Genomic DNA, 24503 nt, shown 5'->3' on the forward strand with positions numbered 1-24503 from the left:
ACCGTACGCTCAAATCCTACTTAATAAAACAAAAAGGGGGAATAGTGGAGGATTTACCTCCTATACCAAGGGTTGCTATAGCAGTAGCACTCTTTACTATGAATTTTTTAAATTTGGACAAGCATGACCATACTGCAGCTGACCGACACTGTTCAGAACCTGACAGGCCAAAAGAAATGGTCAAATGGAAAGATGTGTTGTCTGGTCAATGGAAAGGCCCGGATCCTATTTTAATAAGATCCAGGGGAGCTGTTTATGTTTTCCCACAGGGGGAAGATAACCCATTCTGGTTGCCGAGCGACTGACATGGAGAATTCTGACACCTGAAGACGACACCTGGACAGATCCCACAGAAACTACTCCTGGCCCTTGAAATTGGTCTGAAGGCTTCGATGAAACTCTCGAATCCTTGCAGGCAGCAGTGTTGGCTGTCAATTCGACTCGAGTGGACCTGTCGCTGACAGAGGGACTCTCTTCCTGGACCACTTCAACCTTTTCTTACTTCAAGGAATGGGTGGGGGTGGGAATGTCTGGCATGGCTGTCTGCTGCGGGCTGGTGTTACTGTTATGGTTGGGCTGTAGGCTCAGAACCCAAGGTAAACGAGACAAAGTGGTCATTGCGCAGGCACTTGCGGCTCTGGAGAATGGAACCTCCACAGAAGTATGGCTGTCAATCCTGAGGCAATAGAAAGCCGGCCCAAACAGCTCTTGCACGCCTGGAGTTAAGCTCATTGCACATGGCAGAGTGTTGGACTGGCGCCTGGAGAAGGTTGTTGAACGAGGTATCGCATGGAGGCTAAATTACCTCCAGGAGGCATATCGCCCAGCATAGGGGTTACCTGCCCAAGTCTCCCCTCTCCCAAAAAACGGCAGAGGACAGGTCGAGGATACCCCGGACGAAGAGAGGAGTCTAGGGGATATCCCCGTACATGGTCTGATTTCTCACTGTACATGGTCTGATTTTTCACAGGGAGGGACGATCTCTGTCTCCACCTTCTAACCAGGTTATCTGTTAGCCCTCATAGTAAATCAAAAAGGGTGAGATGTTGGGGGCCGCCCGAACGCTCCTACGTCTTCCATTACAAGATGGCGCCTACTTCCTGTTCTTGCTGAGCCGTAAACAGGCCGAGTGCGCATGCCCAAGCGGAGTTTCCCGCCACTGAGTCTCTGCCTATCTCGTGGCATCATATGGGGTAATGAGCCGCAGCCAACCAGGGTACGCCACGTCCAAGGCGGGAGGACTTGCCTATATAAGACTTGGGTTCGCACTCCCTCGGGGTCTCCGCCATGTAAGCTTATGCTCTCCCTCTCAAGAGGCATAAAGCGTTCTACAGAAGGATCCTAAGTGTGCCGCGTCGTCGTTCTTGCTGGCGAGACGGTAGCGCGGGACAACAGAGCAGGAGCTGAAGTTCCTGAGCGCACAGCCAGAACTGAGGAGGTAAGAATGGACTCTCACGTCTCTGTTATGTGGGACTGTCCTGGGAACAAAGGACAAGAGGACAAGATCTCACACTGAGACCTGATGACAGCGGCCTGGCCTTTTAGCAGGCTGTGGAGGAACGCCCTGACCACAAAGGCAGGAGAAGGTTGCTAGTGACATTTGCAAGTGTGAAAATTCCCCTAGGCAGCCTGAAGCGGGTGGGCAGAGCTGAAACTCACCTCTTCCAAGGCAAGCAGGGAGACCCTGCAGCACACTCAACCCTGATATTTTCAGCTCTCAGGCGAGCCTCTACCAAGCCTTCCAGTTTCCCTCCTATCGGGATCATTAGCCCACATGGGCATGCCCAGGCTTGGCTGCAATATTCCTGAAACTAAAATTTCCTGTTTCCCTGTGGCGCTACACAGGCACCATCCACGGCAGGCATATAGGGGAGAAAGAACTCTTGGAATCTTTCCCTATGACCACCACACTCCACACCCAGCCCTGGAGTGTGACCATTACAATGTGGGTTGTTCTTAAAGCAGGTCCATCTGCCATCTTGTTCCTTGGCTACTAGCATAAATAACCATGTCCCCAGGAAGCCCTTGCTGTATTGAATGTCTGAACAGGTTGGACCCACGATGTGCCCAACTTGCAGATGCCTCAAGAGAAAGAGGAGCAAGGAGGATGGACATGCTCCCTCTGAAACCCAGCTCCAGTGGGAACACGAGCCAGACGGGGGAAAACAAACCCAGTAAGGGCACAACACTGCATCTTAGCTTCCCATACAAGTTCCCTTGTAGCTGGCTCTGGTCATAGGCCAGCTGAATCTCAGCACAGGGTCAGCTTTGGCAGGAGAAGAGAGGCAGGAATTCTGATCACCAGGCAGACGTTCCTGGAGAAGGTCATTCCAGAGTGTGGGATGCATCAGAAGGACAGGAACTTGAGGGTGCTTCCTCCACAGGAGGTACTCCCTCCACAGGGGGTGCTCCCTCCACAGGGGGTGCTCCCTCCATAGGGGGTGCTCCCCCACAGGGGGTGCTCCCTCCACAGGGGATGCTCCCTTCACATTTACTCCACCTTATTTGGAGGGCATCCTCTATGTGGGACCCAGAGAAGCATGGAGATGGGCGGGTGAGGAAGGTGCCTGCCTTCTGCCAGGGTGCAGTGCCAGCGGCTGGAGCATGGGTGCCTGAGTGCGGTGCTCTGACCTACAGGAATGGAAACCATCTCCAGGCCAGGGTGTTTGTGGAACAGATCTTGCTCTTGGCCCTTCCTCTCTGCTTCCGACACTGTGAGGCAAGAGGCCTCCCTCTGTCCAGCCCTTCCACGTGCTGTTTCTTCTTTGACACAGAAGTAAATGCATCAGAGCAGGTCGCAGCCTCTTGCTTCCCAGTGCTAGGATTGTGGGTTTGCACTGCCCTAACTAGCTTGTATTTCTTGTGCATATTTGTGCAGATGGTGGTGACAGTATCCTAAGCTATTTCCTGAGAATTGTCATATTTCCACCACTTCCTCCACTTTTAAGAAGACTTTTAAAACTCAGTCTCTGTCTCTGTCTCTCTCTGTTTCTCTCTCTCTCTCTCTCTCTTTCTCTCTCTCTCCCTCTCTCCTACCCCTTTGTGTGTGTACATGTATGCGTGTTCATGTGTGTGCGAATGTGTCTGTGTGTATTTGTGTGTATGCGTGTTTGTGTGTGTTTGTGTGTGTGTGTTTGTATGTGTGTGTGTGTGTGTGCTTCACATGTGTGCGGGCATGAGCTGAGGCCGAGACATGGTATCAGCCCATCAGATGCACTGGAAATAGAATCACAGGAATTCCCAGACAAATCCAGGTCCTCTGAAAAAACAGGAAGGCTCTTAACCTGTAGGCTGTCTCTCCAGCCCTATCCCTTCCATCTTTAAAGGGCAAGTGCTCTTTACCTCTGACCCCTCTCTGCAGCCATATCTCCTCTATCCTTAAAGGGAAAGTGCTCTTAACCTCTGAACCATCTCTCCACACTATGGCCTCCATCTTTAAAGGGTAATTTAGGCATTACTGATCATGATTGACAGGTGTTGGCATTTAGTCTAGGCTCCTCCCCACAGTTACCTGGCAACAGCCAGGTGTGCCTGACTCTCTATAAGAGGCTGCTCACCCCCCTCCTCTCTCTTGCTTTCTTGTTCTTGCTCTGCCCCCTGCTCCTGATCCCCATCTCTCCCCATTCTCACCCTAACAAGATATCACCCCACTGTTTTTTGCATGCAGAGCTTCTGCTGAGAAATTCATTGACCATCTCCAGGTGAGGAGCCCCCTCCTTGAAGAGAAAATCACTTCTCTTTTCTCTTTCAAAAAAGTAAGTCATATTTTAGGGTGACAAGAGTCTTAAATGTCATATTTGTGCCTCAAAGAAAGTGAGAGATAGTTTATCCCGGAACCAAATTTGAGTGACCATGGTCTCAAAAACACAGAGCTTGCCCCCCCCCAACCCCCACCCTGGGTTCTGTAGTCCAGGAAGGACTAGGCTTTATGGAGTTTTTATAGTAACAGAAAACAGGAAGTTATACATTAAGGCATTTTAAAAATACATTTTTGGAAATATTAACTGGTCAGTTACAGCAAGCAGAGGAATCTCAGCTCTAAACCTCAGATGCTGTCTGGTAGCAAGCACCCTTAGCCCTCCCATTGATGGAGAATAATGGTTTGTTAAGTTACTGTATCCAAAGGATTGTTTTTAAAAATATGTTCATCAGGATGTTAGGTCTGATACAGCAACAGGCAAGAAATGAGTCTTTAAAGGCTAAAGATAGCTCAAAAGAATTTATAATTAGGCTATCATACAAGCAGCACTTCAAACTCCTAAATAGTCATTCGAAGTTTTTATCAGCCTATCATCAGCCTGTGCAGACAGCTTCTCTCCAGGAATTCATATCAAGTAGGGTAAGGGGTAAACTTCAAATGAGGAAGGACACACACATTCCAAAAGATTAGTAAAATACAATGAAGAAACACAATAATCCAGTGACAACACTCTACTGAAACACCCCCATAAGGAGAAAGCCTCCAGATAGTGGGAAACCGAGAGGCCACTCAGTTACAGTGGCACTGAAATACTCAAGGTGCCAGAAAAGGCTCTGGGAACCCTCCATTCACAAGGTACGGTGGTTTGAATGGGAATGGTCCCTACTAGGCTCATATATGTGAATGCTTGGTCCCCAGTTGGTGGGACTGTTTGAAAGGGATTGGAGGTGTGGCCTTGGAGGAAGTGTGTTATTGAGGTTGGGCTTGGAGATTTCAAAAGACCATGCCAAATTCAGTCTTGTTTTCTTTCTGTTTCCTCCCTGTGGGTCAGGATATAAAGCCTTCAGCAGCCGCTGCAGCACCATGCCCACCTGTCTGCCTATCTGCCTGTCTGTCTGCGTGCCTGCTGCTTGCTGCCTGTCTGTCTGCCTGCCTGCCTGTCTGCCTGCCTGCCTGCCTGCCTGCTTGCCTGCCTGCCTGCCTGCTGCTTGCTGCCTGTTTGTCTTCCTGCCTGCTGCCTGCTGCCACCATGCTCCCTACCATGATGGCCATGGACTCACTGAAACGTAAGCAAGACCCCACTTAAACTCTCTTTCTCTTATAGGTTGTCTTGCCATTGTGTTTCATCATAGTAACAGAACAGTAGCTAAGGCAGTACACTGGAAAGTGCAGAGAGCTTAGGTCCTCTAGTGTGGGTACTAATGATCCTACCTGCATTATTATCCCTAGGGGATGTGCACCCATGGGCAGATCAGAGGCAAAAAATATCCTAACCCATGAGATCCTACAACAGAATTGCCACTTTGTAGCTCAGGCTGCTCTGTGCTGAGTCTAGACAGCACCCAGGATGGGCTCATAAGCACCTGGAGCCAGAGGACCTGCCCTGTGTGAGGTCCTAAGAAAAGAAGCTGTCTCCATCTCAGCCGGGAGCTGGCTGAGCTGTCTCCCTGAGACTAGTCAGCTAGTCTTTAGAGTTGGAGTCATGAGCACCCTCTGAATTAAAGAAGGGGACTTGGATGCACCTAAAAGTCCCTGCATCTGATGGGACAGGCCAGAGATTCATAAACTGAAGTAGCCTTTATCAAGACACAGGGACATCTAGAGAGTAAGCCAGAATCTTGACCATGAGACTGGCTGAGGCTGGGAGAGGGGGTGGATGCTTCATGTGACCCTGGGTTTGCAGCGAAGACTGCACACAGACACACAACTACTTTAGGAGCTTGTATTGGGCCTCCACCACCATACACTCAGTCCAGGGGATCTCAGACAACTGACACTGAAAGTTGATCCCCAGAACTCAGCAGTATGGATGCTGACACGTGACCAAACACTGGGTAGCACCAGTGATAAGGATTCCCAGAATGACTGGGCCAGTAGGGTCCTTATCAAGTTGAGAATCAGCCACTGGGTCTGTTGCCCTTGCAGCTGCCTCCTGCGCAGCACAGCTCTGCTCCAATGCCCACCCCAGATTTAGTACAGGCTGAAAGTCTTGCAGAGGAAGCCAGCAGAGGTATAAACTTTTCTCAACCTACTCTAAGAAGGGTCCAACTTCCCCTCTAGCCCACCACCCACCAGAGGTAGTGGGGAAGAAAGGGTGTTGGGATATGGAGGATGTGGATCCGTTTAGGAGTAGTTCTCTGGGGTGAGTCCAATCTTCTTTGTCCTTAGTTCAGTCCACTAGCAAACACCACACACAAATCGGCAGGGGCAGTTCAATCCAGAAGAAACTTTGAGGCTCACCAACCAGCCCAAGTCCACGGAATTGGCAAGAAGGCACAGGAACGCCAGGAGCAGTACTTTGGCAAGTTTCTCTCTATTTTCTCTCTCTACAAGTTTCTCAAATTTCTCCAGCCCCTAAAGATGGACTTCAAAGGACAACATCTTGGTGTAATTCTGGAAGACTAACCAGGGCACCAAGGTCTGCAAGCCTTGTAAGAGCAAGAACATCTTGTTGGCTTTGAAGAGGATTCGAGGTCTTAAGTCACACTCAAGGGATCTATAATCTCACACTGGAGTATCCATGTAATCTAACAAGACTGAAGATGCATGAAGGGAAGATGAAATACCATTAACAAAAGCATCTGAGGACCTCATTCCTCAATGAGGGGACAGAATGACAAAGTCACCACAAGCTAAGCTCAGCAATGCAAGGCAAGGCAAGCCAATGCCTGTGTGTTGTAGGGAAGAATAGTGAGGCAGAGCAATTGAACCAATGCTCTAGGTCTCACTGCCTGTGGGGTTCTATTTATATTCCTTCTAAACACCAAGCATCCTTTCACATGTTTGCTATAGCGAAACATCCTTTCACCTGTGTTTATTTCAGTGAAACATCATTTGACATAACTGACTTCCCAAAGAAACCAGAAGGTTCCACTTCAGGGCCCACTCCACAAAGCCTTGGGAGCTATGAGCACGCAGTGTGGCAGCATGAACGTAGCTAGTGTGGGGAGAAGGATGCAGTTTGTGTGACACTTGCAGCTGAAACCTTGACTCTGAGTTCTGGAATAGGGTTATGCTTCTAAAGAAGAGTGGCTTCACGAGTACAGACTCCGCAAAGCCCCAGTCAGTGCATTTTACTCCCAGGGTCTTCTAGATGATTCTGTGGTGAACCCAAAGTCAGCTTGTGATTTTGCACTAACTCCCGGAACTGTCAGGCCTGGTGTTAGCCAACCTCCTGGTGGCTGGAACAGAACACCACCGCATAGAATTATGGCAAGAGAGGTTCCACTCAGGGCTCAGGGAATACCGTGCATCATGGTGGAGAAAGGCCTGGCGCCTTGATCTGGGGCTGCTGAAGCCAGCAGTAGGTCACAGGTGATGGGAAGCAGAAAGAGTGGGCTGGACCCAGAGTGGGACTATAAATATCAAGCCCCTCCCCCCATTTTATTTCAGCTAGCCCCACCTCCCAATGGTCCCAGTACTACTAGCTTTGGACCAAGGTTCAAAACCATAAGTCAATAGTAGTAAGGGACATTTCACCTTCAGCCTATAACAGGAGGTATTCACACAGGCTTGCCCCCTCCCCACTGCTTGTGTCAGCATTTTGTCTAGGCCCCGCCCCACAGTTACCTGGCAACAGCCAGGTATGCCTGACCCCAGGTATGCCCCCTGCCTCTCTCTTGCCTTCTTGCTCTAGCTCTATCCTCTTCCTCCTGCTTCCCCTTCTCCCCACCCCTCCCCCCTCTCTCTCCACATACTCATGGCCAGCCTCTGCTCCTCTCTCTCTCTCTCTCTCTCTCTCTCTCTCTCTTTCTGTCTCTACTCCCCTCTCAACTCCCCCTCTCCATGAATAAACTCTATTCTACACTGCATGGTTGTGTGGCTGGTCCCTCAGGGAGAAGGGATGCCTCAGCATGGGCCCGAGGAGGCACCCCTTCCCCCACACCTGACTGCACATCCACCCAACATATTTCTTCTCTCTGTCTTCCTATAAAACACAACAGCTCGGACCGCAAGAGAGGAAGAGCGAGTGATCTCAGTTCCCACCATTTACTGAAAACACTGGCTGGCCCTGCAGCACCAGAGGGGTTACAGGTGCACCTGAGATCTGAAGACCATGTGAAGGCCCGAGGAAAGCAAGCAGGGAGCGGGGGTCATAAGAGACACCCTAGGGACAGAAAGAAGGCCAAGGTGTGTCCCCAAAGATGTGGAAAACAACTGGTGGAGTGAAAAAACAAGGACTGGGCTTTGGGCACTTCCTGGGGCTTGCTTCCAGATTGCCCCCAAGACCAGAACCTTCCTGTCTCAGATCCTACGGGGACAGGAGAGAGCTGTTTCAGGTGGCAAAAAAAATACCCTTTCATGTCCGTTTCCCTGCCTCCAGGAGCTTCACACAGTACCTCCACTCAACAGACGCAACACCCACCCACACCCACACTGCAACCCCTGCCTGGTTCACCTTCATCCCCATTCCATGTTTTTATCCTTGGAGAGAAGGCAGGGAAGCTGTGTGAGCCACCTATGATCTTTGGAAAGGCTGAAGAGGATTTCCTCAATGCTCCCACTAGAGGGCGCTAGATCCCCTGAGCCAGTTCCCAAGGACACCATCAGGGAAAGCCCTTTTCCTACCAGAAGCCCTCCCAGGTTGAGGAATTTGGGATGTGGCTTCTCCCAGCAATCTCCTATGTCACTTTTCTCCCCCAGTGGCATCCCTGCATGTGCTGACCTCCAGGGATCCAGCCTGGGCAAAACGAAGCCAGCAGCCATGCTGAACACGGGTAACTCCAAGCAGCTCGGGCTTCCCTCCTCACTCTTAGCTGCTCCGAACCCTTTTTTTTTTTTTATTCGTTATATTTTTTATTTACATTTCAAATGATTTCCCCTTTTCTAGCCCCCCACTCCCCGAAAGTCCCGTAAGCCCCCTTCTCTTCCCCTGTCCTCCCACCCACCCCTTCCCACTTCCCCGTTCTGGTTTTGCCGAATACTGTTTCCCCGAGTCTTTCCAGAACAAGGGGCAACTCCTCCTTTCTTCTTGTACCCCATTTGATGTGTGGATTATGTTTTGGGTATTCCAGTTTTCTAGGTTAATATCCACTTATTAGTGAGTGCATACCATGATTCACCTTTACAGATTCAATGCAATACCCATCAAAATCCCAACTCAATTCTTCACAGAGTTAGAAAGAGCAATTATCAAATTCATCTGGAATAACAAAAAACCCAGGATAGCTAAAACTATTCTCAGCAACAAAAGAAAGTCTGGGGGAATCAGTATCCCTGACCTCAAGCAATACTACAGAGCAATAGTGTTAAAAACTGCATGGTATTGGTACAGTGACAGGCAGGAGGATCAGTGGAACAGGATTGAAGATCCAGAAATGAACCCACACACCTATGGCCACTTGATCCTCGACAAAGAGGCTGAAAACATCCAATGGAAAAAAAAGATAGCCTTTTCAACAAATGGTGCTGGTTCAGTTGGAGGTCAGCATGCAGAAGAATGCGAATTGATCCATCCTTGTCTCCTTGTACTAAGCTCAAATCCAAATGGATCAAGGACCTCCACACAAAGCCAGACACTCTGAGGCTAATAGAAAAGAAACTGGGGAAGACCCTTGAGGACATCGGTACAGGGAGAAAGTTTCTGAACAGAACACCAATAGCGTATGCTCTAAGATCAAGAATTGACAAATGGGACCTCATAAAATTACAAAGTTTCTGTAAGGCAAAGGACACCATCAAGAGGACAAATCGGCAACCAACAAATTGGAAAAAGATCTTCACCAATCCTACATCAGATAGAGGGCTAATATCCAATATATATATAAAGAACTCAAGAAGTTAGACTCCAGAAAACCAAACAACCCTATTAAAAAATGGGGTACAGAGTTAAACAAAGAATTCTCACCTGAAGAACTTCGGATGGCAGAGAAGCATCTTAAAAAAATGTTCAACTTCATTAGCCATTAGGGAAATGCAAATCAAAACAACCCTGAGATTTCATCTTACACCAGTCAGAATGGCTAAGATTAAAAATTCAGGAGATAGCAGGTGTTGGAGAGGGTGTGGAGAAAGAGGAACACTCCTCCACTGCTGGTGGGGTTGCAAATTGGTACAACCACTCTGGAAATCAGTCTGGCGGTTCCTCCGAAAACTGGGCACCTCACTTCAAGAAGATCCTGCTATACCACTCCTAGGCATATACCCAGAGGATTCCCCACCATGTAATAAGGATACATGCTCTACTATGTTCATAGCAGCCCTATTTATAATTGCCAGATGCTGGAAAGAACCCAGGTATCCCTCAACAGAAGAGTGGATGCAAAAAATGTGGTATATCTACACAATGGAGTACTATTCAGCCATTAGAAACAATGAATTCATGAAATTCTTAGGCAAATGGATGGAGCTAGAGAACATCATACTAAGTGAGCTCCAAACCCTTTTACATGCTGCGCTTCCACAGGGCCCATGGGAGACTCCAGGCTGGCCCCAGACTCTGTAACGGGCCTCCTGGCTCCTCCCCATCCGGTTCCCAGGTATTCCTTGAACACGGTAGAAAGCTAAATGGGCCCCGTTCAGCCTCTGCCCAGGGCTGTCCATGTTGTCTTCCTTCTTCCTTCCTCTGCCTCCTCAGCCCGGCCAGCACCCTCTGCAGCACGTAAGATGCCTTCATCACGGTGGCGTAAGTGGTGGTGGCTCTGCACTATGTTTGTGGCATCCATGAAAATGGTCTGGCCCCCAGCTCCTGCTCTGGTCCCCGGTTAGCACCCAGGCCCCAGCTCATGCCAGGGTCCCCGATTAGCATCCTGGTCCCCACCTCCAACCCATGTCCATAGCTCCCGCCCTGACCACCAGTTCACGCCCTGGGCCCCAGCCCATGCTCCAGTCCCCAGCTCCCACCCTGGTCCCCCCTCCCGTCCTGGCCCCCAGTTCCCGCCCTGGCCCCCCGTTTCTGCTCTGGTCCCCAGCTCCGATCGGGTCCCCAGCTCATGCCCTGGTCCGGTCCCCAGCTCCCACCCCGGTCCCCCCTCCCGTCCTGGCCCCCAGTTCCCGCTCTGGTCCCCAGCTCCCACTCTGGCCCCCAGCTCCCATCGGGTCCCCAGCTCATGCCCCGGTCCCCAACTCGTGCCTTAGTCTCCAGCTCCTGTCACGGTCCCCAGCTCCCACCCTGGTCCCCATCTCACACCCTGGTCCCCAGCTCCCACCCTGGTCCCCATCTCACACCCTGGTCCCCAGCTCCTGCCCTGCCTTTCACACCTGCATCAACTTTATCACATTACGTTCTTCTGATCACCTTCTACCTTGAATTCTGCTGTGTTGTGAGTTTATCACCATGTCTGAATTATCATCTCTGGTCAATCTATGGTAGCTGAGGGCACTTGCAACTTCCTTCTGTAAAAATAATGTCACCGTGAATGACCTTCTCCTTGTAAGAACACTACTCTCAGATTTGAGGTCGAGGTCCTCTCAAGGGTGGGATTGCTGGAGGTGCAGATCCACATTACATAGTAATGTTACTACAACAAAGTGTCTGAGGCTAGTTAGGGATAAATGAAAACAAGGTTTTCAGCTCATGATATTGGAGACAGAAAGTCCAAACAGCATGGCAAACTCTGACTGGGCCCTTAAGGCTGCCTCACCATGGGGGGTTAGAGTATCATGGGAGGAGCATACAACGGAGATTGCTGATCCAGGCTGGCCAGCGAGCTCCCAGAGTGGCTGTCACCTCCCAATGCCAGGGTGACAGGAGACACAGCCATGCTCAACTTTTTATGCAGATGCTGGGAATTCTGAACTCAGTCCTCACGTTTGCACAGCAAACACTCTTAACCCGATGAGCAATCTCTCCAGGCCCTGATTACTTTTCTTGACTACAGAATTTTTCTAGCACACCCTTGAAAATGGGTGCTATGGTTTGGTGTGAAATGCCCCCACAGACTGGTATTTAGAAGGTTCAGGCCCTAGCTGGTGACGCCATTGTGGGCATGAGATCTAGCTGGCCAGTGTAGGACCATAGGGGAGGAGATTACAGATATAACCCAGTCTCTTTTCATCCTGACCTATGTTCTGCCTGGACTGTTGAGATGAAGCAAGCAGAGCCCCAAACTCCTGTTGCCATGGATACGAGCAGCTCCAGTACCACACCTTCCCCTATGGTGGACTGTGTCCTCTGGACAGAGATCAAACCAAATCTCTCCCCGTTGGGCTTTTCTGTGATGTATTATATTATCACATTGGTAAAAAAAGCAACTAGTCTGCTGAGGGTCTCTTCATTGGCACAGACCCCAGTTAATCCTCTTGATGTCATGTGATCGGAGCTCCACCACATAGCCACTTACCTACAGCATTCTCATGCTTTTCTGAAATGCTCAGCCATTCTTCCAAGCCTCAGGCCGCTGAGCCTCTCCTGGGCTGCCGAGAACAGGCCTTGAAGCTCTGCTCTGTCAGTCACCATTTAACTGGGGCACATCTGCATATGGACCCCGCTGACCAGCTGGTTCCTGGAGGACAAACAGGCTTGCAGTAAATTCCTCTTTGACCTGCAAGGGGCATAGTATTTTGGCAATATGCAGGTGTCAGATGTGTGGCAGGGCTCACTGGCCTTCCTACACTGTGAGTTTACGGGCAGAAGGCAAAACTGGAGAGGCCAAGGGTGAAAGAAGAGGGGTCATAAAGGCCGGAACCAGCCTTCTGGAAGGGGAGCATCACTGTACCTCACATACACAGGCTGGCTAGTTCATCATAGAGCCCAGGCAGGCAGTCACCCCACCATTTTACAGCTGAAGAAAAAACTTACAGAGACTTTTTACATCATATCCAATTCAGAACTTGTATCTGCATTTCCTGACTTCCAGGATCTCTGACTTCCCAGCAACAGCTTCCCCCAAAGAAATATCACTTTGACAGCTAGCCAGGCACCAGACAGGTAGGCCCTGGATCAGGCAAGCTCCTGGTCCCACAGGCCCACATTGAACAACTTGTGTTAAGGAAACTGAAGCATGAGTACGGAGGCCTCTTGCTCATGTTTGCCATGAGTGTGTTTCTCCAAATTCAATTAAGCAAGGACAGAAAATGAAAGCAAAGGGTGGGGATAAGACGTGGCAAAGCCAGGGCACACTGAATAAGAAGCCAGGCATTCGGGCAGAGTACAGCCAGAAAAACAAACGAAGATAGCCAGGTGGGAGCCTCTGGCCCAGAGCAACAGACAGGACTAAGAGGCCGTGAGCAGGGCCAGCAGGTAGGCTAGGCAGCTGGGACAGGGCAACCCAAGCATCCAGCAGTGGCCCAGGGCAGGCACAGAGCACAGGCCTTGTGACTGAATGGTAGTCTCAGAGCATTTATAAGGCCTCGGTCAAGGCCAGAACCAATCGCAGCTGGAACCTGACGGGCATCTATAGCCCTTGACAGTTTCCTGTCTCTGTCTGGTTTCAGGCCTCTGTGGTTCCAGTGTCTTTGTTCTTTGGCACTTAGCAATGTGAACTCTAATTTGGGCTTTTTGAGGTAGCGATGGTCACCTCATAAAGCCATGGCTGTTTCTGCTGACCCAAGGTGTGGTACTTTGGCATCTCACTGGCCCATGACACCTTCTGATTGCATGGCCTTGCTGGAGGCATGCAACCAAGACCCAATCATGCTGAAGGCATGGAGATGGGATGCAGTGGCCCTACCCATGGCGTAGGCTGGGACCATTCACTCCTGTGACAGCTGGCAGCTGTGTGCTGGCAGTCACTCCAACTTCACACATAAAGGACCAGAGCAGCCTGGGCCCCGTGCAAAGCTGGTGAGAGACCCTCAGTAGCCAATGGTCCCTTAAATATTGAGTCTACGCCACCAAGCCAGACAGGAACGAGCATCCCCATGGCTCCTCGAGCTGAGGAGGTGTATGTGTCTACACAGAGTCCCTCAGAGAAAGAACCCACCTGATTCCAGCCCCAGGACTGGGACAGATGAGATGGCCAGAGAACAGTAGTACTGTTACACAGCATCGAGGAAGAGCGTTGGGAAATTCTCATCACCTTATACCCCTCGGCACTTCAAGCACCCAGTCCCATGTGACCACTGAACTAGCCATTCCCCAGGCTCCCCTACTGAGGAGGGAGAAAAAGATCTGGGACTTTCTTGGGTGTCTGGCTACTGTGAAACTGTAAAGCCATAACATGAAGAAGCAGTCAGACTCTCCCTCCCTCCAACAATTGCAGAAATCCCACCTGCCCCAAGCCTCGGGGTCAAACCCATGGTGGGTCTCTCACACCAGAAGCCCCTATCCCATGCCTTGGCCCAAAACTGTGGAGACCTGAGTGTGGGGCCCAGAAGAGATCTTTCCTCTGCACTCCTGGTAGGTGTGGTCCAGCTTCCTGACAAGTCTCCACAGCAGAGCAGCTCCCCCTCATTCCAAAGCTCCCTGTGGGATGTACCCACACCCTACACACCCCAAGGAAGGGAGGGCAAAAGGTGAGGTGCTGGTGGGATGTGCAGAGGGCTATTTTTAGCTCATGCTAAAGCTTACTCAGGAAATGGTTCTATTAAAGAAGTCCTCCTCAAAGGCCATCCAGAGATGTGTGCCTGGGAGGGTTTATGAACTCAGATACCCAGGTTGGGGAAATCCTCATGGTTGGGCCGTCGCATGACCTAAACTTAAGGATAAGGCCAAATTTAGGAAGCATGGCTTTAAGGACAGCCTTATCCCATTCAGCAAGTCCTCCTAGGGGAGGAACAGACCCTATTCGGGACCCTGTGACCCACACAGTATTTTTTCCTGTTTACCGGTGGCTGCAGACACCAAGTTTATTGCTCAGTTTATCACTTGTACCTTGTCAGAGCCCAGTTGCAGAGCCTGGTCATTGTAGAAGATTCCTCCCAACTGCAGCGTCTCCATCATCCACTGGTCAAAACCTGGTTCCCCCAAGCTCTTTCCACAGCACCCTTCTCCAAAACCCAGGCCTTGGCTGAATCCCCAGAGAACAGCATTGAGGCAACAGCCAAGATGATCTGCAGTGTGCGTTTCCTGGATGATAAAGGAGGAGCAGGCAGCCTCAGAACCAGAGCTAGACGACAGTGTCTGGGCCCTTCTAATTCTGCCCCTCCCAGGCCTTCTCAACCCCACCTTCACCCCAGCTCCTGGAGTCTGGAGAGTTTGTTCTCAATCTGGTTCAGATCCAATCAGCAATGACCTCCGAAAACTCAGTGCAAATCTGCCTCTAGAGCAGCAGTTCTTAACCCCTGTGCTGCGACCCCGTAGGCTCTTACATCAGATATTTACTTTACAATGCATAACCGTAGCAAAATTACAGTTATGAAGTAGTAATGAGATGAATTTTTGGTTGGGGGGTCACCACAACGTGAGGAGCCGTATTAAAGGGTCGCAGCATTAGGGGAGGTTGAGAACAACTGATCTAGAGTCTACACTGAGTATTCCAACTTGCGTTCTCCCGCATGCCAGTCTTTCTCCCAGCACTGGGAACGCCCCTAATGCTGGGGCCAAGCCCTGCTTCCACTCCAGATTCTTTACCCTCCGAACACTGCTCACCCTTACCCCGTCCTGGACAAGCGCTGGGAAAGAAGGGCCTGGGAAAGTTTGACCTTAACAATGAAGTCAGGACCTCAGCTACCTGCCTTTTAGATAGGGAGAGACAAGGAGAAGGTGTTAGGGGCATACTCCCTCACAGGAGGGGACAGACCAGCCACTCTGCCCAAAGTCAGACCAGGTATCCAGGCTCGTAGCCCATGTCGGCCCCATTCAGAAAGGGGTCCAGAGAGCATGTGCCAAGAAATTCCCTTGCCCCTCTCTACCAGAGACCAAGGGAGGGGCAGAGACCAGAGGAAGCTTGTAAAGGGCTTTGAAGATGAAACAGACCTGTAGCCAAAGATTGTTGACACAACCACACTAGGAGTTGGAGCTTAAGAGGCCAGGCGCTGCCAAGCCAATAAAACACAGCTATTGTCTCTTTTTGGCCCCTTTTATATGCCAGCAAGTGCTGGCATATAAAAGGGCCCTCAATGACCCAGGGAACACACGGCCTCAGCTCCAAACACTGTCTCTCCTCTTCGTACGTGTCCTCTCCTTCACCATGACCTGCGGCTTTCGAACTGGAAACTTCAGCTGCGCCTCGGCATGTGGCCCCCGGCCCGGCCGATGCTGCATCTCTGCAGCTCCCTACAGGGGCATCTCCTGCTACCGCGGACTCTCAGGGGGCTTCGGCAGCCAGAGCGTCTGCGGGGCCTTCCGCTCTGGCTCCTGTGGACGCAGCTTCGGATACCGCTCTGGAGGCGTCTGCGGACCCAGCCCCCCCTGCATCACCTCAGTCTCTGTCAATGAGAGCCTGCTCACACCCCTCAATCTGGAGATCGACCCCAATGCTCAGTGTGTGAAGCATGAGGAGAAGGAACAGATCAAGTGCCTCAACAGCAGGTTTGCGGCCTTCATCGACAAGGTGGGTGTGGCCTGGGCCAGCCCCTTCCTGGAATATACCATGTGCAAAGCCAAGGCTGGGCACTGAGGGGAAATCAGGGTGAAGACATACCCATAGAACCTCCAAGGCCAAAGGGACACAGACAGAAAGGAAGTGGAAGCAGTACTTTTCAGTCTGGGGTGGGGAAACAACTGAAGGCACCCTCAGAACTTGGAGCAGGACCTGTGGGGCCCAGGTCCAGCCTCTCCAGTGTATGAGACCATGTAGGAAGCAGGGTATCCTAACCATGTCAAGGTCAACTGTGAAGACTTCCTGGAGGCTTGTCTCACAGTGCCTTTTGAATCTCCTGTAGCCTCTAGGGCCAGTGCGCTCTGTGCAAGCGACTGTATTGGAGCTCAACATAGAAGTATTGTTTTATACAGGCATGTATAATCATGCAGCCATGCTCTATAGCCACTGCCTGGGCTCAGCATGCAGGCCTGCGCTGTAGCCGTGGACCCAGGGTCCACGGGGCCTTATGCAGAGCTAAGATGAACTCAAGCCTGTAGCTGCCTTCCCAGAGTCCAGGCATCCACATGCAGCTGAAGCTTGAATACAATCTGTAAGGAGAGAGTAGCTGTGGGGCTGGGGAGAGCTGTCCAGAGCTGAACACAGGAGACACTGAAAATAGCACAAGGAAGAACTTACCAAGGACTTGGCAAGGTCATTAGACACAGGCATCTGAATCTGGGAGTGGACCAACCTGGCGGCAGGGAGATGGGATCAGCACGTAGCTTGGGGCCCGGTAGTCTTAATAATGGTGGGGAGATACAGCCCCTGCCAATCAACAGTCTCTCCCTACAGTCAGCCATGTTCCCAGTCCTTCAGTCTCACTCTTGAGCTCAGAAACACAAGGCCTTCCTGTACGCGGGTCCCAGGTGCTCATTATTCTAATTGTGCTGTTGTTGCAGGGATCCAGTAATTTTCACACACTCGTTCACTTTCCAGAGTTTACAGTCTGCCTTCCTAAACAGGCTCACCCATCCATCCCAGGCTGCACCACAGCTGCCTTGGCTGTGCTAGCTTCTTGAGGTAGAATGACTCTCTGCACCTTACTAAAAGGTGCTTTAGCCACCCCACCCCATGGAAGGCTGGGAGCTTTCTCCAAAGTCGCAGACTAAGAAAAGGCAGAGTCTGGACCAGATGAAGCACGTTCAGTGACTTCAGGTGAATTGACTGAAGTTACCTCACAGGAAGGAGTTTCCAGGTTGCCACTTGCCTTCAGTCCCACTGTGGCTGTGGAGAAGACATGCCGGCAAAGGAGGCCATGAGTCACACACACACACACACACACACACACACACACACACACACACACCTGCCCTCTGATTCTGCAAGAATCTGTTCTCAGACTTTAACTCTGAACGGCAGGTGCGCTTCCTGGAGCAGCAGAACAAGCTGCTGGAGACCAAGTGGCAGTTCTACCAGAACCGCAAGTGCTGTGAGAGCAACATGGAGCCTCTGTTCGAGGGCTACATCGAGACGCTGAGGCGGGAGGCTGAGTGTGTGGAGGCCGACAGCGGGAGGCTGGCTGCTGAGCTCAACCATGCGCAGGAGGCCATGGAGGGCTACAAGAAGAGGTGAGGGCCCCTGGGAAGTCTGAGCAGGAGCTCCCTGGGAACAGAAGAGCTGGCTTGTGGTTGGGGTCTCGGCTGCCTAGTCAGGAAGCCACCCCTGCCTTACCAATCAAGGAGTCTTTTCCTTGTCTTCCTTCAGGCCCTGTCCTTCACAGGGTTCTCACCATCCCCCTTTATGCTGTGCAAGGCTCCCTCCCTTTCTCCACCCACCTTTCCTGGTCTCCAGAATTAACCCTTAGTCTCTGGATTTATAGGGTTCCTCCTCTATTCTCTGCCAACATTGCCACACACCCCACAGACAGCAGGATGCTACCAACCCAGCCGGCAGTGTGCATGGTCCCTGCCCAGGGGGTGGAGGGGCAAGCATGATGTGGTCATGTATGAAGATGATTCTATGTGACAGCCATGAAGGATGGACACCAGGCCTCAGAAAGCTCTTCAAAGGGACTGGCTGGCCTTCTTCAGTGGCATGCTCCGGCGCCTGCCTCTGTCCCCAAACAGGCCTTCCTTCAGTCGTCCCTTGGCTCAGTCCAAGGAGAGATTAATAGACAAGGTGCTGATCAAGGCCTCAGAGCGAAGGATGAGGAAAAACAGCCACCACTCAATCTCCTAAACCTTAGACATACATCACACATGCATGTTCACATGCATGTACATGCATACATACTCACAAATACATGTTCATATACATGCATATGCAGACATGTATATTCACACACAAATGCATGTTCGCTTACACATGTACTTATACAAACATGTTCATATACATGCACACACATGTATATTCACACACATGCATACACACTCACACATGTGCATGTGTTTGTATGTGCAAATGGACAGCTTTTAAATACCACTATCCTATCTCTATTGCAAAGACCCAGTGTGCTCACAGGCCTGTGCCTGGAGTATGATCGCTCTCAGATCCTCTAAGGAGGCCTGGAGCTCGGGCTTCTCTGTGGGCTGGCTTCATGGATGTTTGGATAAGGCCTTCTTTCCCTCCTGCCTCAGGTATGAAGAAGAAGTTGCACTCCGGGCCACAGCAGAGAATGAGTTTGTGGCTCTAAAGAAGGTGAGTGATTGAAGCTAGTCCCTGCCCAGTTCCACCCCACACTGTCCCTCTGTCCTGCCACTCAGCAGCCAGATGCCTCCAGCCCAAGGGAGAGCATCATGGCTCTCTGCAAACCCTGACAGGATGTGGACTGTGCCTACCTGCGCAAATCAGACCTGGAGGCCAACGCAGAGGCGCTGACCCAGGAGATCGACTTCCTGAGGCGACTGTATGAGGAGGTGAGGGCTGTAACACACATGAGACTCTGAAGGAGTTCCCAAACCCACCAAGCTCCCCTTATAAAAAAAACAAAACTATAATCTGACACATGAGGCCAGGGCAGAGGCTGGAGTGTTTGGGAACTGAGGAGCCAGGCAGCTGACACAGCAGGAGCAAGAGGTAGACCTGAGACAAGCTGTCAGAGACCACCCAAGCCTTCCTGAAGCCAACAGGTACAGCCCAGCCTTACTGACCCAGGTCTAAGAGAACATCAGGTCCCAGGGCACAGTCTGTCCCTAAGGAGCCATGCAGACACGACACAGCATGAGTTGTCTGGGTCTAAGCAACTCCACAAGCAAGGATTTGAGAAACCGTGTGGCTGACTCAAAGGGAGGCTTCCAAACCAAAAGCCTGTGGCTTCTCTAAGGGTCCGGAATTGGGCAACAGATATGGCTGGTAGCTATAAGAGAGCCACTGGGATTGCAGACATGGTAGGTAAGAAAAAACCCAGACAACCTGACTATCTTCCTTCTCCCTCCTCCCGCAGGAGATCCGCATCCTCCACGCCCACATCTCAGACACCTCTGTCATCGTCAAGATGGACAACAGCCGGGACCTGAACATGGACTGCGTCATAGCTGAGATCAAGGCTCAGTACGATGACATTGCCACCCGCAGCCGCGCTGAGGCCGAGTCCTGGTACCGCACCAAGGTGAGAGGACATCTGTCCTTAGATGAGACAGTGGGAAGGACCCCAGGATCTATCAGAAAGGGCTTCTTGCACACCGGGAATCACAGGAAGATTGCACACGGCTCTAGGCTGAGGAGGCAGCCCAGCCGGACCACTGTGCATCTTGCACACTGTGTGGCCGTGTGCTCGCTGGGTCGATGGTGCATCCTGGGCCTCATGGGCATCTCTGCTTCTCCCCCACCCCCAGTGTGAGGAGATGAAGGCCACAGTGATCCGGCATGGGGAGACCCTGCGCCGCACCAGAGAGGAGATCAATGAACTGAACAGGATCATCCAGAGGCACACAGCCGAGATCGAGAATGCCAAGTGCCAGGTATGGAAGGTTCAGCTGCTCTGAGGCCAGAGAGGCCGGATGCCTGCTCAGTGCCACAGCCGGCCTGTGCCCTGCTTGCAGCTTCCCAGTTAGTCTCCCACCTATTTGCACAGCTGGCTTTCCTGATCCTGCTCACTCAGGCTGACCCATGTGAACAAGGCGAGAGGCTGCTTCTAGAATGTTCCCAAGTGGTGGGAAAGACTGGATAGTGTGCTGATGATGGACAGTGAGACCCAGGGGCCCTTGGCTATCCTGCTTTCTTCTGTGTCCCCAGAACACCAAGCTGGAGGCTGCTGTGACCCAGTCTGAGCAGCAGGGAGAGGCCGCCCTCACTGATGCCCGCTGCAAGCTGGCTGAGCTGGAGGCTGCCCTGCAGAAGGCCAAGCAGGACATGGCCTGCCTGCTCAAGGAGTACCAGGAGGTGATGAACTCCAAGCTGGGGCTGGACATCGAGATCGCCACCTACAGGCGCCTGCTGGAGGGCGAGGAGCAGAGGTGGGTCCCTCCCCCACTCCACTGTCTCAGAAACCTCCATTGCTTAGCCTGCAGTTCCCACCCTTTGCCTGTCAGTTTCAGCCCCAAGAACCAATAGAAGCTAGAGACATTTCTGACTGGAGCCCAGTGCTCTTGAACTGGTGTTAGGTGACCTTATCACACAAGCCATTGTCACCACAGGGTCAGAGCTCCCACCTCATCGTACCCTACAAGGATTAGAACTGGTATCCTACCGCTGGGTCAAAACTCCCTTGGGTCTTTACCCCTGGCTCTTGTATGGTGGGCGGGCTTCTTGCCTAGGTTCATGAGGTCTTGCCCTGGATTAGAGATGCTGGCCAATGTCTGCCCCTGGCCTTTGTGCCCCAGAGGATACAACCATTGCTTTGCATTGCTGTGACCATGGTACCAGACAGAAGGACACAAGTGGAGAAGGCTTTTCTTTGTCTCATAATTCCAGAGCGTCTGGGCCCATTGTCGCAAGTAGAGTAGGCAAGACAGTTCAGGTCACGTCATGGAAGTGTCATGTTATGGGGCAGCACACCAGACAAGAAAGAGCCAGGGTTTGGGTACAATGTAGGAGATCTCACTTCCCATGACCTACCTTCTCCAGCTCAACTTCACCTCGAAAGTTTCACAGCTTCCCAAAACAGCACCAGCCATCAGACGAACCCTTAGCCGCATCAGCCTGTTGGGGTCCTTCCCTCCTAAAGCTGAGCCCACCCAAGTCTGTCAGGGACTTGTTCAGGCTACACATTGTGGAGTCAGCTGGGTGGAAGCAAGTTAGAACGGAAGCCAGTCTGAAGTCCGCTAAGTGGTGTGTCCTGCATGGCCACAGCCACCACAAAGACAGCTCTTTCTATGTGACAGGAAGATAGACATGGGCAGGCATGTGGTGCCTGAGGGAAAGCTGATAACCTGTGTGTTCTGACGCCTTCTCTCTTCTCTGCCTTTCCTCCACTCAGGCTGTGTGAAGGTGTGGGAGCTGTGAATGTCTGTAAGTATAATGAACCCTGACAGGGAACCAGATTGGGACATCAGCAAAGATTTCCCAGACACTGGGATTCCCAGACACCGCTATACAGACACTGGGCAAGCATCATTGTGAACACCAGTCTAGAGGACTAGGTTGCTCATTCCAAGAGAGAGTGGGGCAAGTGCCCAGAATGTCTGGGGTCAGAAAGGGGAAGGATGTCACCCCAAGGAACCTCAGAGTCACTTAATATAATGTCTGCCTTGTGGAGGTGAGGAAGCAGAGTCCACAGACAGGTTAGTGAGCAGAAGCACGTCCATAACTCAGGCCTCCCTGCTCCCAAGAGGAGGCTCCTCTGCACAGCTTACAAACTTAAACTGAGGCTTTTTGCAGCATTCCTCAGAGGGCTGGAGCAAACAGACAGACCAACGGAAGGTGGCTGGGATGGTCCAGGCTTCAAGACTGACCTCGCCTTTGTTCTCACAGGTGTCAGCAGCTCCCGTGGTGGAGTTGTGTGCGGGGACCTCTGTGTGTCTGGGTCACGGCCCGTGACAGGCAGTGTCTGCAGCGCCCCATGCAGCGGGAACGTAGCAGTAAGCACTGGCCTGTGTGCTCCCTGTGGAAGTGGCCCTTGTCACCAGGGCAGGTATTAGGCATCAAGAGGGAGCCAGGAAGTGACCTGGCCTACAAGGCTGAGCACGGGAGCCTCAAGGTCTGCTGCCCTTGTGTTCTGAGAATACCTTCCCCATCCCCAGTAGCTGTCCCTCCACCCAGCCACCTGCTGCTGGCAAGGGGCTTGCTGCCGATAGATCAGCCTCCTGCCTCAGCTGCAGCCCTGGAAATACCCAGGCCTGCTTCCTGTGCCTCTGGCCTCTAGGCCCTGTTGTTCAATAAACTGTGCCGACTCTCAGAGCTGTGTGATGTTGTGCTTTCTTGTGGTGGGCTCATAATGTCACCTAGGGACCACTGACTTGGTGATACAGCCTAACGACTGGAGCCACTGGGGCTTGTCCTTATGGTTGGCATCTACGGGTCCCGCTCCCAAACAGAATTGCCTCCCCATTCCCACCAGGCAGAGCTCAAAGCACAGTTTGCCTATGTCACACCTACTAGACTATGTGACTTTGGGGGTGTGTCCCAGTGTTGCCCACCAATCAAAGAGAGATTGACCTCTGATACCTGTTTTCCCCAAACACACATCCTGTGCTCACTCCCAGTAGACTCCTCCATCAGTCCCTGTGGTTGGTACGGTGAGACAGACAGGCTTCCATCCTCCAACTTGGCCTGAAGTAAACCAGAGGCCAAAGGCAGAGTTGTGTGTGTGTGTGTGTGTGTGTGTGTGTGTGTGTGTGTGTGAGTCTGTCTGTATGAGTCTGTCTGTATGTGTCTGTCTGTGTCTGCTTGACTGCCTACCTATCTCTGTCTGCCTGTCTGTCTGTCTCTCTGCCTGCCTGCCTGCTTGCCTGTTTGTCTGCCTGCCTGCCTATGTCTGTTAATATCTGTCTGTCTATGTCTATCTGTGTCTGCCTGCCTGCCTGCTGACCTGACTGCCTGCCTGTCTGTCTATCTGCCTATGTGTGAATGTCTGTCTGTTTACCTGTGTGTGAATGGCTGGCTGGTTGCCTGGTTGCCTGACTGTTTGTCTGTCTGTCTGCCTGCCTGCCTGTCTGTCTATCTGCCTGTCTGCCTGTCTGCCTGCCTGTCTGCGTGTGTGTGTTTATATGTCTGCCTGTCTGTCTGCCTGCCTGTCTGCGTGTGTGTGCCTATATGTCTGCCTGTCTGTCTGTCTGTGTGTCTGCCTGCTGGTCTGTCTGAGTATATGTGTGTCTGTCTGTCTGTCTGTGTATATGTCTGTCTGCCTGTCTGCCTGTCTGAGTATATGTGTGTCTGTATGTCTGCCTGCCCACCTGTGTGTGTGTGTGTGTGTGTGTGTGTGTGTATCTACTTGCCAGTCTGTCTGTCTGTCCCTAGCCCCCTTCCACCTACACCCTACTTCCTTCACCCACATATTTGCTCCTTGCACCCTAACACCGCACACACATACTTCACAGTGGCAACTATCAGAAGCGTCACCAGGACCACTTTGTGTTGCTCTGGACCCTATTTCTCATTGTCATTGCCACCTCTCTGCCTTGTTCCCGGCACCCAGCCCCCACACTAAGATGGTCACTGTGTTCCTCTTGGATTGACCTCACTGGCGCCTGGACGCTCCAGGAGAGAAGGCCCAGAAATGCTCTGATCCTAGACTGCAGAAACCAGACCTTCAATGTCCTCCATCCCCAAGGTCTCTCCACTCCTCCCCTTCCTCGGCCTATGACCCTTTCCCCACCCACCCACACACTCTTCAAAAATGCCCAGCCCCTCACCCGTTAGGCCTTAGGTCCTCTGGGACCCAGTCGCCCTCTCCTCCACTCCTTGGCCCTAAGTCTCCCCCCTGCCGTATAGGCTCTCATTCCTCCCACAGGCTCATAGTCCTCACCCCGAGCCTCACCTAGAGCATTCAGGGCTCCTCTGTGTCGCACCCTGAGCCTGGACGCCATACCAGGCTCCACCTTAGCTTCCACTTGAGGTCCTGACTGATTAAGCCTGGGGCCAGGCTGATTGACCTCAGCAGCAGGTCCCATGCTGACACGTGACCCCTCTCCCACAGCCTTGGACTCGCCTCTCCTGGCTTCTTCCTGCCCCTCTTCCCATCTTCCTCCTCTCTGCTTTGCCAGTAACAGCAACCTTTGAGGCCATAGTCCTGCCCAGGACAGAAGCCAGCATCCCTCCTGACCCAAGATGCCCTCTGATTTAGCCACCAGAATTATCCTCCT

At 51.8% G+C, this 24503-nt stretch overlaps 1 protein-coding gene across 1 annotated transcript; it reads left to right on the plus strand.

Moving 5' to 3' along the window:
- The first annotated feature begins 15930 nt into the window (after positions 1 to 15930).
- Positions 15931 to 22340, plus strand: LOC127667393 (keratin, type II cuticular Hb1-like). Its single transcript, XM_052160374.1, has 9 exons — positions 15931 to 16293; positions 17683 to 17891; positions 18900 to 18960; positions 19083 to 19178; positions 19706 to 19870; positions 20097 to 20222; positions 20497 to 20717; positions 21680 to 21711; positions 22174 to 22340. Exons 1-9 carry the CDS (start codon positions 15931 to 15933, stop codon positions 22338 to 22340), a joined length of 1440 nt encoding a protein of 479 aa, XP_052016334.1.
- The last annotated feature ends 2163 nt before the right edge of the window (positions 22341 to 24503 follow it).

The sequence above is a fragment of the Apodemus sylvaticus genome, chromosome 17 (assembly GCF_947179515.1).
Source record: "Apodemus sylvaticus chromosome 17, mApoSyl1.1, whole genome shotgun sequence".
In the NCBI taxonomy this organism is placed as follows: domain Eukaryota; kingdom Metazoa; phylum Chordata; class Mammalia; order Rodentia; family Muridae; genus Apodemus; species Apodemus sylvaticus.